Source organism: Lonchura striata, chromosome 18, assembly GCF_050655825.1.
Source record: "Lonchura striata isolate lonStrDom1 chromosome 18, ASM5065582v1, whole genome shotgun sequence".
In the NCBI taxonomy this organism is placed as follows: Eukaryota; Metazoa; Chordata; class Aves; order Passeriformes; family Estrildidae; genus Lonchura; species Lonchura striata.
In genome coordinates this window covers 13,511,475-13,527,500 of record NC_140720.1, presented here as the reverse complement: position 1 = coordinate 13,527,500, position 16,026 = coordinate 13,511,475, and the positions used below count along the sequence as shown (strand labels likewise).

General features: G+C 41.2%; 1 protein-coding gene and 1 long non-coding RNA gene across 23 annotated transcripts; one reads left to right on the top strand and one right to left on the bottom strand.

Annotated features, from left to right (window-relative positions):
- The first annotated feature begins 3,145 nt into the window (after positions 1-3,145).
- LOC144247237 (uncharacterized) lies at positions 3,146-15,653 on the top strand. 22 transcript variants are annotated; one of them, XR_014949365.1, is made up of 7 exons: positions 4,032-4,232; positions 5,121-5,147; positions 6,155-6,256; positions 10,079-10,172; positions 10,541-10,583; positions 10,940-10,999; positions 13,898-15,653. XR_014949365.1 is itself a non-coding variant. In XM_085556949.1 (6 exons), the coding sequence occupies exons 1-5, from the start codon at positions 4,060-4,062 to the stop codon at positions 10,958-10,960; spliced, it is 417 nt and encodes a 138-aa protein (XP_085413075.1). In that variant the 5' UTR covers positions 4,032-4,059; the 3' UTR covers positions 10,961-10,999; positions 13,898-15,653. The 22 variants fall into 22 exon arrangements, 3 of the variants coding, with proteins under 3 accessions (XP_085413075.1, XP_085413076.1, XP_085413074.1); XM_085556949.1 differs by lacking the exon at positions 10,541-10,583; XM_085556950.1 differs by having other exon boundaries at positions 10,940-15,653.
- LOC146765838 (uncharacterized) lies at positions 3,804-5,739 on the bottom strand. The gene is made up of 2 exons (XR_014949384.1): positions 4,726-5,739; positions 3,804-4,539 (listed from the first exon to the last, which is right to left on the bottom strand). It is a non-coding gene; the product is annotated as an uncharacterized LOC146765838 (long non-coding RNA).
- Positions 15,654-16,026: the final 373 nt, after the last annotated feature.

The following is a 16,026-nucleotide window of genomic DNA, read 5'->3' as shown; positions in this document are numbered from 1 at the left end:
ATGTATCACCATCCCTGGAGATAGTCAAGAAACAGCTGGACACTGCACTCAGTGCCACGGTCTGGTTGACAAGGTGGCGCTTGGTCTCAGAGGATTTTCCAGCTGATTCTGTGATTCTGTGATTCCCCTCTGGCGCCCCAGCAGCTCCCAGGACCCCCAGAGACACAGCCAGGGTAGCAGCGGGTCCCTTACTCCTTCCCGCTGCTCCTGTGCCAAGGTCCGGCCGGCCCTGCGGGCACAAGGACAGGCACCGAGGTGCCAGTGCCTTGGGAGGGTGTGTGACCTGGCCCAGCTCCTCCCTGCACCGCACAGAACACGTTCTCCCCACGAGATCCAGAGGCTCCGGGCTGTACCCCAGCTGGGCCCAGAAGTTTTCCTTAGTCCTTGCACTGACTGCAGTACAAATTCACTATGGATGCTGCAGAGAATTGACTCACAAATGAGGGTGTTTGCCCTGCCCTCCAGACTGTGGTTCTGCCACATGTTAGTGCCTTCTGTATTTCATCTCCTCACTATCCTTTGCTTCCTCTGCACGCAGCACAGTGCAGGTTCTGGCACTGCCAGTCTCTCCTGACCACTCAAGGCACACATGTCAAAGATGGGCATTCTCTAGTTCTCACTATTTCCTTCTGAGGATTGTCTCCCCAAAATGGATTTATTTATTTTCAAGCAGTGGGACTCTGTTCCACAGAACAGCAAATCTCCCTGGCCATTGCTGAGGTGCTTCCATGGTGGAAGGAGTAACCCTTGCTCAAGAGCTGCACGTTCTGAAATTCACCTTCTTTCTCCACACTACAGGATCTCACAATTGTGGGATTCAGTGCTGCCTACTGTTTGGAAAATTAATCCACAAACATCAGAGGTTTATGTCCAAAAAGGAGACAGAGAAGTCCTTTTACTTTATTCAAATAAAGGCCATGGGGCATTCCCCTGGGGTATCTCAAATTTTTGGAGGATGCAGACTCCTCTTTTATCCCAATTTCCCAAATTTCCCTTCTCTCTTTCCCTATTGCCTGAGGTTCAGTCTTCCCAATATGTCTGATACCAAAGATTTCCCTCTAATATATAACCCTCCCTTTTCATTTTTAATTCTTACGGAATTTAGGGGTTTCCCCCATTGTTTCTTTCATCTTTCAATGTCCAATTTCATTTATCAGCAAACTTAAAGCTTATTTGTAAAAGCAAATATCTTTTTTTACATTCATCAATCAGTGGAATCTTTCCCATTGTTTCTTTTATCTCTCAGTGCTTGTTTTATCTACCAGAAAATCCGCAGCTTCTCTCTAAAGACAAATCTGCTATTCCTCTCACTACCAAAAGAACAGGGCAAAAAATTTGGCAAAAAGAGCAGCACTGAAGGTACAGGTACAAGGCAGAGTTACCAGGAGCCAAAAAGCGTCAGTTCCTTTGCCTAGAGGGTGTGTAGCAAAGCAATGAATCGAGATGGACAGCTTGTCTTAAGATCTACAGCTACAGAAAATGGGGAGTTATTTTTGGAATAACTGTTTCATGGAATAAGTCTTTTATGAAGAGGTAGAGCTGTTTTGGCTTTGGCATTGGGGATTTTGTTTTAATTCAGCCTGAATCCTCTGATGGGGTGAGTGAAGCTAAATGAGGTGGATACTTTTTGAAAGAAAAAAGCAGAACAGAGGCAGATGGTGAGGGGGAGAAAGTAAAAATAGGAAACATGAAACAAATATATTGTTAGAGATGCCATTTTTCTGTAGTAAAAATGCTTCAGCTCCTTGGTTTGATTGGATGTTTCTTTCTTTTTTTTTTCTTCATGTTTTCTGCATGTTTTATTGCATATTAGGTACCACACAGCATAATTCAGTTTCTTTTTCAGATAAAGATTACTTCTCTTCAGATATGATGATAACAGATAAAAGAAGGAAGTTAGGAAGCTCATGAGAAATAATTTAAATGTGATGACTCATCCAACCTCAGCAATGAACAATAGATGTGAGAAATTCTGCTTTGGTGTTACTTGGATTAGGCTGCTCAAGGTGCAGTCAGAGTGCAGGTCTTGGCTTCACTTTCCCTTAAATTTCTTAGAATAAAGTAGCTCCTGTGCTGTATCATGAAGGCCCAAACAGCCAGGAGCTCAATTTGGAAATGAATGTGCTCCCCCTTTACTGAATGTCAGTTTATCTTTTATATTCTGTTCTTAACAATTTGAGGTGTTCTAAAAGCACTAAGGACCCAATACAAGCAGTCTCCCGCTGGAATTAATCGTGTGGTAATAAACCCTGTGGTTTTCAGTTTTCAGCTCTGTTCTTATTTCTATTTATTAAAGAGTTGCTTTGATTTGTTTTGGGTTAGAAACAGACTGGTTACAAGATGAGAGATGGTCTTTGGGGGGATGATTGATGTCACTGCTGTACTCTGCCTTTTAATGAGGTGTCAGTATTGCACTGGAACATGGAAATAAATGGCTTTGTGACCGTGTCATAACGCTCTTTCTAACTAGAAATAACAATTATGTAACAAACGCAAAAAGCAAAGGAAAGACTCCCTAAAGCAGGACATTATGAAGTCCAAAATATTCAGAGGGGTCTAAAAGAGATTCTGTTCCTGAGGTGTAGATCATCCCACAGCTGCTTAATAAAATGGTTTGGAATCACCCTCATCTTCCAATTCCTTAAATCACGGATAATTGGAATCTGGGAGAACATCCAGTGAAAAGGCTGAGCTTCCCATGCCTTCTTGCAAACAGGATACTTGGCTAGATGAACTTGGTCTCTGCAAGGGTTTTATCCTATTACACTGGTACATTAATTGCAGTATGAAGAAGTTTGCATTGGCATTTCCAGGGAGCAGCTTCTCAATCCCTTCTCAAAAATCCTCATAAAACACATGATAAATGAGTACTTAGACATGTTCCTGGATTAACTGATGGCTCTTGTAGCAACACAGGACATTTTGAAATGAAAATTACACTTGAGGAGGCAGAAGGCTTCAGGGCTTCTTAAGGTGCATTATTGCCATGCTTGCAGCTAAACAAGATGTTTGCTCTGGAAACTACTGAAGCACAGTGACATATTCATCAGCAGAAAGGTGATAGTACAGCCAGGATTTTGTACTGATGCAAGGGCAGAGAGTGAGCTTATGTAGCTGTGAGACTGCCATACAAACCTCTATATATAAATATAGAGGTTTGTGTGTATGTGTGTGTCTTTATTTATTTAATAATAGAAATATATATTTATACATATGTTAATATCTATTTTATTTTAATATATAAATAGATAAATACATGTTAATATATCAATTTATTTTAATATATAAATAGATAAAAACCTATAACTATATAAACCTCTGAAATTGCTTCCTGCGTGGCCGCAGTTTGGCTTGGGAGGAGGCAGCTGCTGCACCTGCTGCCCTCGGTTGCACATCTGTGCATTGCTGCAGAGAACAAACCCCAGCCTTTGGGGCATGGGGAATTAGCTCAGGAATTTCATTCCTGAGTAGCAGCTGCTGCTTTGTAAGGCACAATTCCATGTACCAGGAATGCTGCTCCTTCCAGGAGCCGCTCAGGGGCAGAATATTCACCTTGCTTGTCCAGGTGGTAAAACCAACATTAATACAAATATTGCTGGGGTTGAGAGCATTCTCGTGCTGTGTTTGTCACAGACAGGATCAGCTGAAACAAACAGCGGCTGGCAGATCCCAATGCCCGCCCTCACATCATCCCCGCGCCATCAGCCACAAGTCCCGTGTTTGCCGATGGCGGCGGCGGGACAGACAGACCGACCCCGACCGACAGACCGACACCCCGCCGGGCAGACTGGCGTGGGGGAAAAGGGAGGGGCGGCGGGGAAAGGGCGTACCCCGTAGGGGCGCCGTGAGGGCTTGTCGCCTCTCGGGCGGTGTGAGGTGCGCTTGTCCTCCCTGCGAAACGGCGAGAGAGGCTGGTGCTACCGCAGGGGTAGCGTGAGGCGGAATGTCTGCGTGTATCCGTCACACGAGCGGCGTGAGGCGGTAATGAACCCTCCCCTCAGGGGCGGTGTGGGGCGGGAATGGCCGTTCCCCTCCCCTCAGGGACGGTGTGGGGCGGGAATGGCCGTTCCCCTCCCCTCAGGGGCGGTGTGGGGCGGGAATGGCCGTTCTCCTCCCCTCAGGGGCGGTGTGGGGCGGGAATGGCTTCTCAACTCAGGGGCGGTGTGGGGCGGGAATGGCTTCTCAACTCAGGGGCGGTGGCCGTCCACTCTCCTCAGGAGCGGCGTGAGGCGGTAATGAACCCTCCCCTCAGGGGCGGTGTGGGGCGGGAATGGCCGTTCTACTCCTCTCAGGGGCGCTGTGGGGCGGGAATGGCTCCTCCCTTCAGGAGCGGTGTGAGGCGGGAATGGCTCCTCCCTTCAGGAGCGGTGTAAGGTGGACATGTCTCTCGACAGGAGCGGTTTGAGGCGGGAATGGCTTTTGTCCCCTCAGGGACGATGTGAAGCGGGAATGGCTGTCCACTCCCCTCAGGGGCGGTTTGAGGCGGGAATGGCCCTTGTCCCCTCAGGGACGATGTGAGGCGGGAATGGCCCTTGTCCCCTCAGGGGCGGTTTGAGGCGGGAATGGCCCTTGTCCCCTCAGGGACGATGTGAGGCGGGAATGGCCCTTGTCCCCTCAGGGGCGGTTTGAGGCGGGAATGGCCCTTGTCCCCTCAGGGACGATGTGAGGCGGGAATAGCCCTTGTACCCCCTCAGGGACGATGTGAGGCGGGAATGGCCCTTGTACCCCCTCAGGGGCGGTGTGAGGCGGGAATGGCCCTTGTCCCCTCAGGGACGATGTGAGGCGGGAATGGCTGTCCACTCCCCTCAGGGGCAGTGAGAGGCAGGAATGGCCGTGCGCTCCCGCCAGGAGCGGTGTGAGGGGCTGTCCCGCAGTCTCTTGCCGTGTTCCGCCTGAAGCGGCCCGGTGCTCCGCCGTTGTTGCCGCGGAGAGCCCCGAGGGAGGAGAACGGAGCGGGCGGGCGCGGGTCGGGAGCCGGCAGTGCGGGGCTGCGGCGGGCGCCTGCCTCGCGAGGAGCCAAAGGTGCTCGGCCATCGGTCCTCGCTGTGCTGGCTCGGGGCGCTGAGGGAACGCCTGATGTCCTGAGCTGCCTCTCAATAAAGCCTCTCCTTTATTTTTAGGCTCAGCATGTCCCTGCCAGCAAAGAGGTGTGGAAGGTCCTCAGTGTTGTCTTTTGTGGAAAAGAAAAAGAAAACCCACAAATGTTGAGTTGGGAAGCTCCAGCTTTGTGGGAGGTTTCAGCCTGTCCCCGTCTCTCCTAATTTGGCACTGGCAACACCTTTTGTAATGGTTTTTGCTACACAGCTTTCCTCATAGCTGTGGGACTTTGCAAGTATTCTGTATTGCAGAACTTCTCTTCATTTTGAGTAATGTGTTCTCTGGAAAGCCATGCAATTACTGTCCAGACAAGGCAGTTGTAAAGTGCAATTCCCTTGGAAAGCAAATAAACAATCTCCAGGGAATGTCTAGCAGGCTGTTAATGCTATAGACTTACCATTACAAAGGTGGACAGCTGAGGAGTTTCTTAGCAAGCAGGAAAGTATAAGTTAAGTTTAAAAGAAAAAAGGAAAGGGAAAAAAAATACTGATAAATATAACCTGCTTGGTAGGACAGCTTCCTGTTCTCTCCAAACAAATACATTTTCAGTGCCTTGTTTTGAATAGTTGCAATTTTGAATTGGCTTAAAAGATTTTGTATGCACTGTTTTTGATCTCTGGTGTTCATAGTTTGTTTTTAATTAAAAAAAGAAAGAAAAAAAAAAGCAAAAACAACCACCCCCTACCCCTGTCAAACCACAGTCTGTGGTTGTTTCACTAATGTGACTTCAAAGGGACTGTAACACAGCTTTTCCTTACAGACAATTGAGTGGTTAGTCTCAGACAAATAATTTATTGTAATGCTGAATGTTGGTCTGTATTTCACTATAGTGAAACCTCTGTTTATACATCATAAAACATAACATGTTGGTCTCTTTATGTGTATTGCACATAGAAATGCACAAATGCACTTATTGTGGTATTTCCTCTGATTTCCAAATTAGAAGATTATATTAAGGGAGTGCACTTCCCTAGATATAGTGAAACAATATAAACTTATTTCATGTTTAGTTATTTGAATGTCATATTGTAACTGTTATTACCGCGTTTCTTTTCAGGGTGATCAGCAAGAAGAAAATCAAGCTCTTGCATAATACAGGGGCAGTTTTTACTCCATTTTCATTTTGCTATGAGGTCATTGTTATCTGTAAAGAATTACTGTAAGTTGTGTGAAATTCCATGTTGTGTTGAACAGCGCATTCAACTTAATTACCTAAAATTTTATTGTGTTATGTTAATGTTTAAGTGTGTGAAGTGGATTATTTCCCTGGGAGAGTCTGTACAGAGTTTTTTGAGGGGCAGCAAAAGAGGACAAGCCAAAATGCTCATGTTATTGCTAAACTTAGTCAGAATTTAATAACTTTTTGTAGGTCATCTTAATGACTGAGTTCCTTACATTTTATTTAAAACTCAGAAGGGTTAAGATAGAAACAATATTCTAGTGCAGCATCAAGTGTGCTTCCATCTGAATGTGTTTCTTGGAATGCTTCTCTTTGGGGAAAAAATGTAACATATCCCATATCTTGGAAGGCATTTGTGCAGTTGATTGATGCCCTGGAAAATTATGGGTAAAAATGCTGGACTGTAGATTGCATTTTGTTGGTGCCTCCAAAAAAATGAGTAATTGAGATCAGCTACTCTGGTGCTTATCTAAAATCTTCTGTGACTGAATCATTTGATATCTTACTTTGGCTTTTGATAGTACAAAAGCTGATACATGAGCTGATACGTGATGCATTTAACTATTTTCTTCTGTAACAGATGAAATAAGTGTACTTTCAGTAACTGAAGTTCTGCAGAACCGTGTTGGCGGTTCTGAATGTTTTGTAGTTACCAAGTGTGAGTAATCCTGGAAAGGTTTTGAACCCAGAGGCTGAGGTTGGTGCAGCATTCAGGGCATTCAGTGTATGGTTGTGAGAAGCACAGAAACTTCCAGTGTTCTGATTATAACTTTTTTTTCTTTAACCACACACTTGCATAAACTTTCAGGTCTTGATCTTACAGTATTCAAGCCAGCTGGGCTTTCCCACCAACTTACACTAGAACAGCCTCTCTGTGGGGAGAAATTCCCCTAATTAGATAATTTTACTCTGCATTCAGTTTTTTAAATGAGCTACTTCACTGGCTGTAAGAAATTGCTGTTGCTCTTAAATATTATCTTGGTGCTTTTGAAGTATCTGAATTCAATGTTGCTTTATGAACAATACATTTTATTCTAAATGTTGCACAGATAGATTTAAAAAAATAAAAAAGTAGAGAAGGTAGTTTTTTGAGACTTTCTCAAGATGAAAATGCCACTTCCTCTGTATTTGTGTTCTCTCTTTGCTCTGTACCTTTCAGATTTTTCTTTGTCCAAACAATGACTCATGTAAATAACTCAGTTTGGCTCATGGAAGAATTGTGACTGGTGACACTTAGGCTCAGTGAAGTGTCTTCCAGTGCGCTCAGATTTTTGATTGTTGGTGTTATTACAGTGAGAAGGGAAGAGGACTCAGCCTTCTGTTACATTTTCCTCCAAAGTCTTCAAGATCAGAAGAATCCACAACTCTGCCATATTCTCAGCCAGTTCAACCTCATTCTTGTACCTTTGCAAATGCACACTACAAATATAAATATTATTTAACAACTTATTGTTCTGCAAGTAGAATAATACTGCCAGTACCTGGTATATTGAGTTGCACTCACTGTGTAAATTACTGGTAGAATGATTGTTCTTGTTCATAGTACTGGAATATAGCGCAATTCATCCCTTACTAAGGCTTCCCCCAAACCTCCCATGACACTGGCACTTTATGCTGAAGAAAAATCAAGAGAAAATAGACTTCTAAACATTTCCTTTTGTAATGTTATAGTGTGACAGATGATATATTTGGGTTGCTATATGAGCATATGCTTTTGAATATCTGACTTCTGTAGAGCAGAATATTATCATTATTTTCCAGTAAAGTTAGTAGAATGGTGAATGGAAATTATTCTGAAACAAGATTATTTCTTCTGATGGATATGATGAGCAGTGGCTCTGCTTTAATCAAAATGGCCAAGTAAGGCTTTCTGCTCCTGTGGGTCTATAAAAATTGAGGAATTTGACTATGTTCAGATGTCAGAACTAAACCCATATGAATTACTTGCCCTCTTATTCCAATAATACATTAAAAAGGAACTTTAGGAGAATTACCTTAAGTAGAATCATAAGTTGTGCTCTTGCAATACTGAATACTTAGGGCATAAACCTATAACATTAAATGTGAAAAATTTCTGTAGAGATTTATAGTGGAAGTAGCTTTAAAACCACCAAATTTTGGTTTTGTTTTTTGTTTGTGAAGTGGACTTACTGTGTCAGTTGGTTTTCTTAGAACTGTGGATCTACCAAATCTCTTGAAACGTGAGTACTTACATGCATAAACTGAAAACTTCATCTAAATAAGGGCTCTTCTGTGTTGAACTTAAATTTTAAACCATTAGTTAAAGAAATGAAGTTACAATGCACTGGTTTTCATAGTACTAACTTCATCTTCCATTCCTTTGCCTTCAATAGAAGCCATTTTCTAAAATCACAACAACTACAATTGTGCTCTTAGCTCACATAATGTAGTATCACCTGAAAAGTTTGTGTCTTGCTGGGGAAAGGTAGTCTGGCCTATATTGTGATTTACTTCTGTAGTAAAAAAATCCCTACAAAACTGGAGGAAAAGTGTTCCATATAGCTCTTGGAGATTTCTTGGTAAAATAAGGAGTTTTGCAGATCACCACAGACCTGCTGGAGAGGGGACTAGCACTGATGTGAGATACTGGAATAGAGTACTTAACAGTGTTTCAGTGCCCTGTTTTCTTACCAATTCAAATTGCTGTTTAATTCTCTCTTTTAATACTTTAAATGCTTGTAAGCCTGTAAAGATTGGTCAGAAAGTCAAGAGAAATGCTGCGTTGAGGCACATTATTTAGAAAGATAACAGAGAGTCAGGAACCTGGTTTTATTCTGAATTCTTCAGGCTTAGTAGATCATCATGGGTTTTATCTTGTGGTAAAATTGAAATATGACTTTTATAAGCCATGATCATTGGTCTGATTTAATAGGATGAAATACTATCATCAGTGTAATGATGCTTGTTACTACTTTTGCAAGAGGCTTTCATGTCCTGTGCCCTGTTTTGGGCTTCTAAATCAAGACACCCCAAACAAGTTTCAGCTGTGTGTTGTGTTAAGCATGTTCTCATGAGTCACTGCTGAAAATACTGATCGGTGGATAGCAGGAAGGAAAATGCATCAAAGGAGGAATTCCAGAGGTTGCAGAAGTGGAGTTTCAGTTTGAGATGTGTAAATGAAATGTGGCTCAGAGAGGAATGGTGAACCTGAGCACTGTTTGTGGTTTGAATGTCCTGTGCCAGGACAAGCCTGCTTCCTCTCTTTTCCCTGTCTCAGCAGAAGCAATTAATTTCATTTATAATTCCAGAGATTCCTCACCACTACAGCACTCAGAGCTCTGGCAGTGAGGATTGTGGTTTCACAATTCTGAGGAGTCAACAGATAAACTGGATGGTTCTGAGATCAGGTAGAGCTGATAAGTGTGAGAAGTTACATGTTCACCACCTCACTTAGGTCATAGAGCAATACTTCTTTCTGTAGTTCTTGTGCATAAATCTAAAGCTGACTTGTATTTAAAATGCCAAAATCAGTCTGCTCTACTCAGACTGGTAATTGTGTATGCAGTAAGTAGAGACAGTGAAATATCAGTCCCTTGTATGGACATATGTTGCTAATGAACTCAGTTACATTGGTTCTTTGGCTTCAGTCAGGTAAAGTGACAAACTGCATGTGGTCTCCTAAAAAATGTTTGGCTTAGATATTTAAAATCTAACTAAAGAAGGAATTGTTTTTCAAGATAGGCTATTCTTTTCTGAAGTTAGTGTGCATTCCTGTTCTTGATCTCCATGTCCTTGGAATACCTGTTAAATCTCATCCTCGCTCTTCCTGGTTCTCTGCAGAAATTTCTTCCCCTTCCTATATGCTCCTCCTTGGTTGGTCAACCTTGGTGCAGACATCAGAAAACATTTCAGCAGAAGAATTTCATCACTGTTTGTAAGCTTTTTTAAAATAATAATTTCAAAGCAGTTTTTGACATGACCTATTTTTCAAATGAACACAGAAACACTAAGACAAGAAAGTGCTATATTCAGTGGCAAAAAATAAAATCCTATTGTAGTAGGATTTTTTGGAATTTAAAAATTCCATCACAGGCTAAACTCGACTCAGCTTTGAGTGTGGTACAATAGTGTTTAGCTTGTGATTCAGCTGTTGGTCTGGGATGACTTAAAGTGAGTCTCTACAGAGCAGCTCTGATAATTCTTGTGCTGGTTTAAATCCCAAATTAGATAAAAGTACTTGGGGATAATAGAATGCAACATATTTAATATATTCCAGTGACTTTTCTTTCTGTTCCTTTCCAGAAGGGCAGATGAAAGTACATGTTGCAGTAGATAATTCTCATAGGTAAAAATTATTCTTGTCTGTAACATCCTGATTCAGTGTGTTGTGTGGGCTTGCAGATATGAGTTTGGGTAAGATTTAAGCAAAAATACCTCACCAGGTTGTGTTTTGGTTGTGGACTTTGCTATAAATTAAGATAGCTGCAGGTGTGTTTTGTGAATGTGTAGAAGAAATAACACTTCCTGTAATTCATATAGCTGTTGTCTCCCTATATCTAAAGTATTAATTTAATATCTAAATTAGCAATTTTTTAAAAGTCTGATCATATGATCAAGATTTGCATAACTTTATTTAAAGACTGATGAATTATAAATAAATACAGGAAATGCAGGAATAAGGTACTTATTCTTCTGTTTTAGGATAACTTCCAAACACCATAGCCAGAAGAGGATCTCTGATGGAAGTCTAGAAATGCTCTGGTGAATGTGCACAGTGTTCCTGTCAGATCCCATTCCAGGGCTGTGCAGGGCTGCCGGGCTGTCCAGGGTAACAGTGACTCGGGTGGCTTCATGTTCCAGCTCCCACAGCTGCTGCTGCTCTTCCTTTTCCTTTTGCAGTCTCCCCACAGCCTCTGACACACTTTGAGTCCTATATGATAACCTGGGACAGGAACTCACCTAAATACACCTCAGAAGGGTGGTATCTTTGACTGTTTTTTTTTATTCCTGTCATCTCTTTCATGTGGTTTCCTCTCAGTCACACCAGGGAGGTGCTGTGAGGCTGGGAACCAGTGGCAAGCCCAGGAAATGACACCAGCACTGCAAGGTTGGGATTGAACTGTGGGCTAAACATTGATCTGTGACGTGAAACACCTTTTCACCTTGTAGTCGTGCAGAAAAGCACTGAGGAAAAAGCTGATCTAGCTATTCAGATTATTATGTCAAGTTATTCTGGGATCTTAGGCAAATAATAACATTTTTGTGACAAATTTAAAACCTATTGAGCATTAGAAATAGGATATTAAGGATTTAACTTAAAATTATGAGCTTCCAGAATGCTGATTTTAAGAACTTTTTTCTTCATTTGCCTTTTCTGCCTCATGCCTTCCTAATAATAAAAAGTGTTAAGAGGGAAAAAGAGTTTTTGATGATACTTGGTACTTAGTAGATGATTTTAATTCACTTGTTTAAAATTTTCATTACTCTTTGATATCAGATCTTTGTGGTATAAAATAGCAAAGGTGAGTTCCAAACTGCAGGGCAGTGTTGATGTATTTAATGGTGAGCTGGCACCAGGTGTTCTCAAAGAGGGTGAGTTTTGTTTAAAATTCTATACTGGGAATTGGAAGAAAAAAATATTTTTAGATACAAAAATACCTCTTTTGGATGTCCAGTGATCCTCTCTCCTTTCCTGCTTCCATCCATCCTAATCTTGGTTTATTCAGTTACAGCTGTGAGTGATGTTTTTCTTCCCCTCTTGTGTACTAAAACCCTGCCTCTGCAATTACTGCAACTGTTTTACTGGGGGAAAATAGCCTTTCTGTCTTCTCTTACAAAGGAAGAAAATTAGTGGAATGAGATTTTCAGCTGCATTTACATGTCTGGGTTTGTGTAAAGACTGAACAGAATCACAGGTGTCTGATTCCCGAAAAAAAGTTGATAAGCTGAAGGAAAAATGTTATCTGTGGAAGAAACTGAAGACTGTTACTGGTGTTAATTATAGGAAGCATCTTCTTACCTGTATTTGCTTTTTTCTTTAATCAGAATGGAGCAGAAATCAAAGAATGAGAATGCATAAATCGTGTGACATTACAGAAACACATTTTGTTGTACAAAGGCTGTTAGAATAAGAAACTTGAAAAGCTTTTGAGGTAGTGGGCTACCACTTGCTGTACTTGGGGTGTTGTCATACTGACACAAAACCAATTCATAATGCTGCCTTCAGATCTTGGCCAACCTGAGAGGGGGCCAAAGCCCCCTGCTCTGAAATTAAGATACCTTTATATTGAGCAACATTTCTCTTAAAAGCTGCAGAAAGTAAAACACAAACAAAAGGGTCAGGCGCAAAAGTCAGGCAGGAAGACCATCACTGGCCCCAAACTTGCAAATAAAATCAATTCTGCAGAGCTCTGTACCAGTATATGACAAAAAGTGCATTGAATGATGTGTCACAGGTCAGTTTGCAGAATAGTGCTTACATCAATAATCAATTTGATTCCTGAAAATAACTTATTACTAAGTGTTTTCTGGGGAGGAAAACAGCCCTTTTAAGTAAAATAAAGACAATTTGAGTGAAAAGTGCCATTAGGGATGTGATGAAGGAAAATACAAATAGTCCCTTGAAACTGATTAGTAGAAAGTTAAAAATTCATTCAAATCCTGGAGCCTGCCAACACACTAATTAAGTTGTTGTGTTACTGAGCTTCTCAAGTCATCCCCAGCACTGACCAGCCCCAGGGCAGTGACAGCAGTCTGCTTCTGTAGCTGCTCTATTTACAGGCAGGTTCCAAATTTAATAGTGTTTTACAAATATATTTTGGTTTAGAAACTTTAATGGTGATCTGTGAAAGTTGACTGATTTTATGTTTGTGTCCTTGGGAGAAAGGGCAATTGTGTTTGTGAGTTGCAACCTACTAATATTTCAACTCTATTTTAAACTCTCAGTTTCTGGTTTTATTTATATCTAAGAATCCTGTTAGAAAGTGGCTGGATTTTATCTGCAAAGCTTTTGCACTCGGCAAGTTTCAGGTGGCATAAACAGCTTGTGATAAGTCAAAAAAGTCCTGGAGCTGATGCTGTGGAATATGCTCTGCTGTGTACTTGATGCATATTGCTGCTTTTCTCTAATGCTGAAGTCCATCCTCAGAAAAACTTTAAGTGCATTTTAAATTTTTAATTTATTATGGTCTATATATGTATTACACATATAGAAACACTTCTCTTCATGTTAGCTTTCCATGATTTCTACAGAAGAGCAAACTTTGCTCTTTTGTTTTGGGTTTATTTTTTTCCCTGAGCCACGTGTTCAGGGGAGGACATTGGAAAAACATTCTTCCCACAGAGGTTGTTGGGCAATGCCCAGGCTCCGCAGGGAATGGGCATGGCCTCAGGGCTGCCAGAGCTCCAGGAGAGCTGGGACAACTCTCAGGATGGGATTGTTGGGTGTCCTGGGCAGGACCAGAAGTTGGGCTGTGATTATCTCTGTGGGTCTCTTCCAGCTCAGGATACTCTGTGATTCCTTGTCCCAGTTCTGCACCTTACTCAGTGGTTTAATAACAGGCAGTGAAAAACTGGGTGTTGCTGACTGCATATCTGTAATAATTACAAGCCAATTGTTCCACATTCCTCATGTGCTCAATTCTGTCACTGTCCAAACAGGCAGTTCCCCTGGCAGCAGGGATGCCCCACAGAAAGCACTGGAATAGAGGGCACTTGGAAACACTGGTGAGAAACTCTGGATCCTCATCACGAGGTGGGTGTTTATTTGGTGGTTAGAATATAGTTTGTTGCATCATTCCTTTTCTGAGACTGAAATGAAAATAGAGTTTCAAATTAACCACAGGCTAATTCAATTAGCAAAATAAATTGAAGTGGAGGAGATGGGCTTTGAAGAACCCAAGTCCACAGCAGAGAGATTTATTCTTCTGTTGAACATGTGTCAGTAATTACTGTGTCTGAGCATCAGTAGCTTCTGGTCACAGACTCTCTGCTGGCTGCTCCTAACACAACCCCGTGGTGGCCTTTGACTGGTGAGACTCAGCTTCATTTTTCTGCTTCTGATTGAGATATTGTAGTGCCTGTGTATTGGTATTCTGAATATCTGCTGAAGGGAACTATTTTCCTTGTGTGGTTCTGTTTTCCCCAAGGGTCTCACCTTTACAGTGCTTATTATGCATCACTCAGGTGAACATGTAGAACTGAGTGACATCTTTCTGCCTCAATATTCTATATTTGCACTAGATATAAATTAGTTTTCATTGATTTTTTTTTTCTCTCCCTGTGTCAAAAAGACTTTGGTATTGATATTTGGGCAATGTTTCTTTTTTTAAAAAAGGCAATCTCAGACCTGTCTGTGCTGTCCATTTTGTATTGCAAAGCATGTTAACATGAGTCTGAATCTTGAAAAGATTCCTGTCCCTCCTGTCAGAAATGTTTATATTGTCCCCTTGCCCTTCTGGAGGTTGCTTGAACACCTTGCGATTTGCACAGGACTCAAACAGAATCTGTGCACCACAACATTTGTTTGCGTTTTTTTCCTAAATCATTCTAAACTATTTCTAAGCTATTTGTTGGTCAAGTGTTCCTCTCCCAGAAAGAAGTCAATAGCGTAACTTTCTCTTTTATCAAAACTTTAAATGCTTTGTGTTTTAAAGATTAGGTATAAACTTAAGGAAGTTACATAGAAAAAGCAATTAAAAACAACAACCATTCTGAATATTTTGAGATTTATTAGGAAAATTATAAAATCCTTGGGGCCAAACCTGAGACTAAATGAACTTCAGTATCTTGTTTTGTCTTCAGGAAGGACATTCTCAAGCAGCTCCATCTTCTGTCAGTGTTGCAGATGCAGTTGTGCAAGACTGGCTCTTGATAGATTTTGGTATAAACAGAGAACAGAGGTTGGTTGTTGTGATGGAGGATTCCTAACAGAGATGGAAAATGTCCTATTTTAAGTCGTTCAGGCTTTGGCTAGACATTAAAAATACCAATGCTAAATACTTTATATGGATGTGAAAAGCAGTGCTGCTGTCATCATATTCCTTATAGGATCTTCCTTTGTGTGCTTTGAATTCAGCCAGTTTCTTTATAGGCATCTTACAGTATCTGTTTATGGAACATGAGGTTGTTCTCACAGTGCTTTTGCCTTATTGCATGATTTCAATAACATTTGTCTCTAGTGAAAACAATTGCAATTTCTTAACCTTGGTGTAATAGCTTTTCATACCTCAGTATCTCAGTAACTCTCTTCTGAAGTTTGCTTTGTTCTACAGTTATCCTGTTGGACACAGTAAGAAATATTTCAAAGGCAGACATAAAGAAAAATATGTCTTTACTTTTCACTGTTACTTTCTTTTTGGCTTTCTGTTGGCTGAGAAAAAGGCATTGATTTTAAAACAAATAAACCCAAACCAAACTGATTTTGATAAAAGCTTCATTTCTCTCACCCTAACATGACAAATTTCAATTAGAAGGCGCTGTCATAAAAAGAATATTTTAAAGCCTGTTTTTCTTATGGATTTTTGTTAGTTTACACTCTGTACAGGTTTTGATTTACCTTTGGTTATGTTTCATGTAGTTAATTCACATTTTAATTCAAACAGAGTTGCTGTACATTTCTTAATCCATCAAAGAGATAAGATGAACATTCCATTGCAGAAAAGACAAAAGACCTTGGGGAAAATTCTTGCAGTAGAATTGTGGCTCGTAACTGATAGCAATTACTAATGACCAACATTCAATCCAATGAGTGCTGCACTGATGACACCTAGTCCTGATTATGCTTCAGG

Bases quoted from the DNA above. Each gene is read 5' to 3' on its own strand.
- LOC144247237 (XM_085556949.1), top strand. From the start codon at position 4,060: ATGGCCGTTCCCCTCCCCTCAGGGGCGGTGTGGGGCGGGAATGGCCGT. The intron at 5,148-6,154 runs GTGTGGAAGGTC...GTTTCTTTTCAG, and splicing joins ATGTCCCTGCCAGCAAAGAG to GGTGATCAGCAAGAAGAAAA. The intron at 6,257-10,078 runs GTAAGTTGTGTG...GGTTCTCTGCAG, and splicing joins GTTATCTGTAAAGAATTACT to AAATTTCTTCCCCTTCCTAT.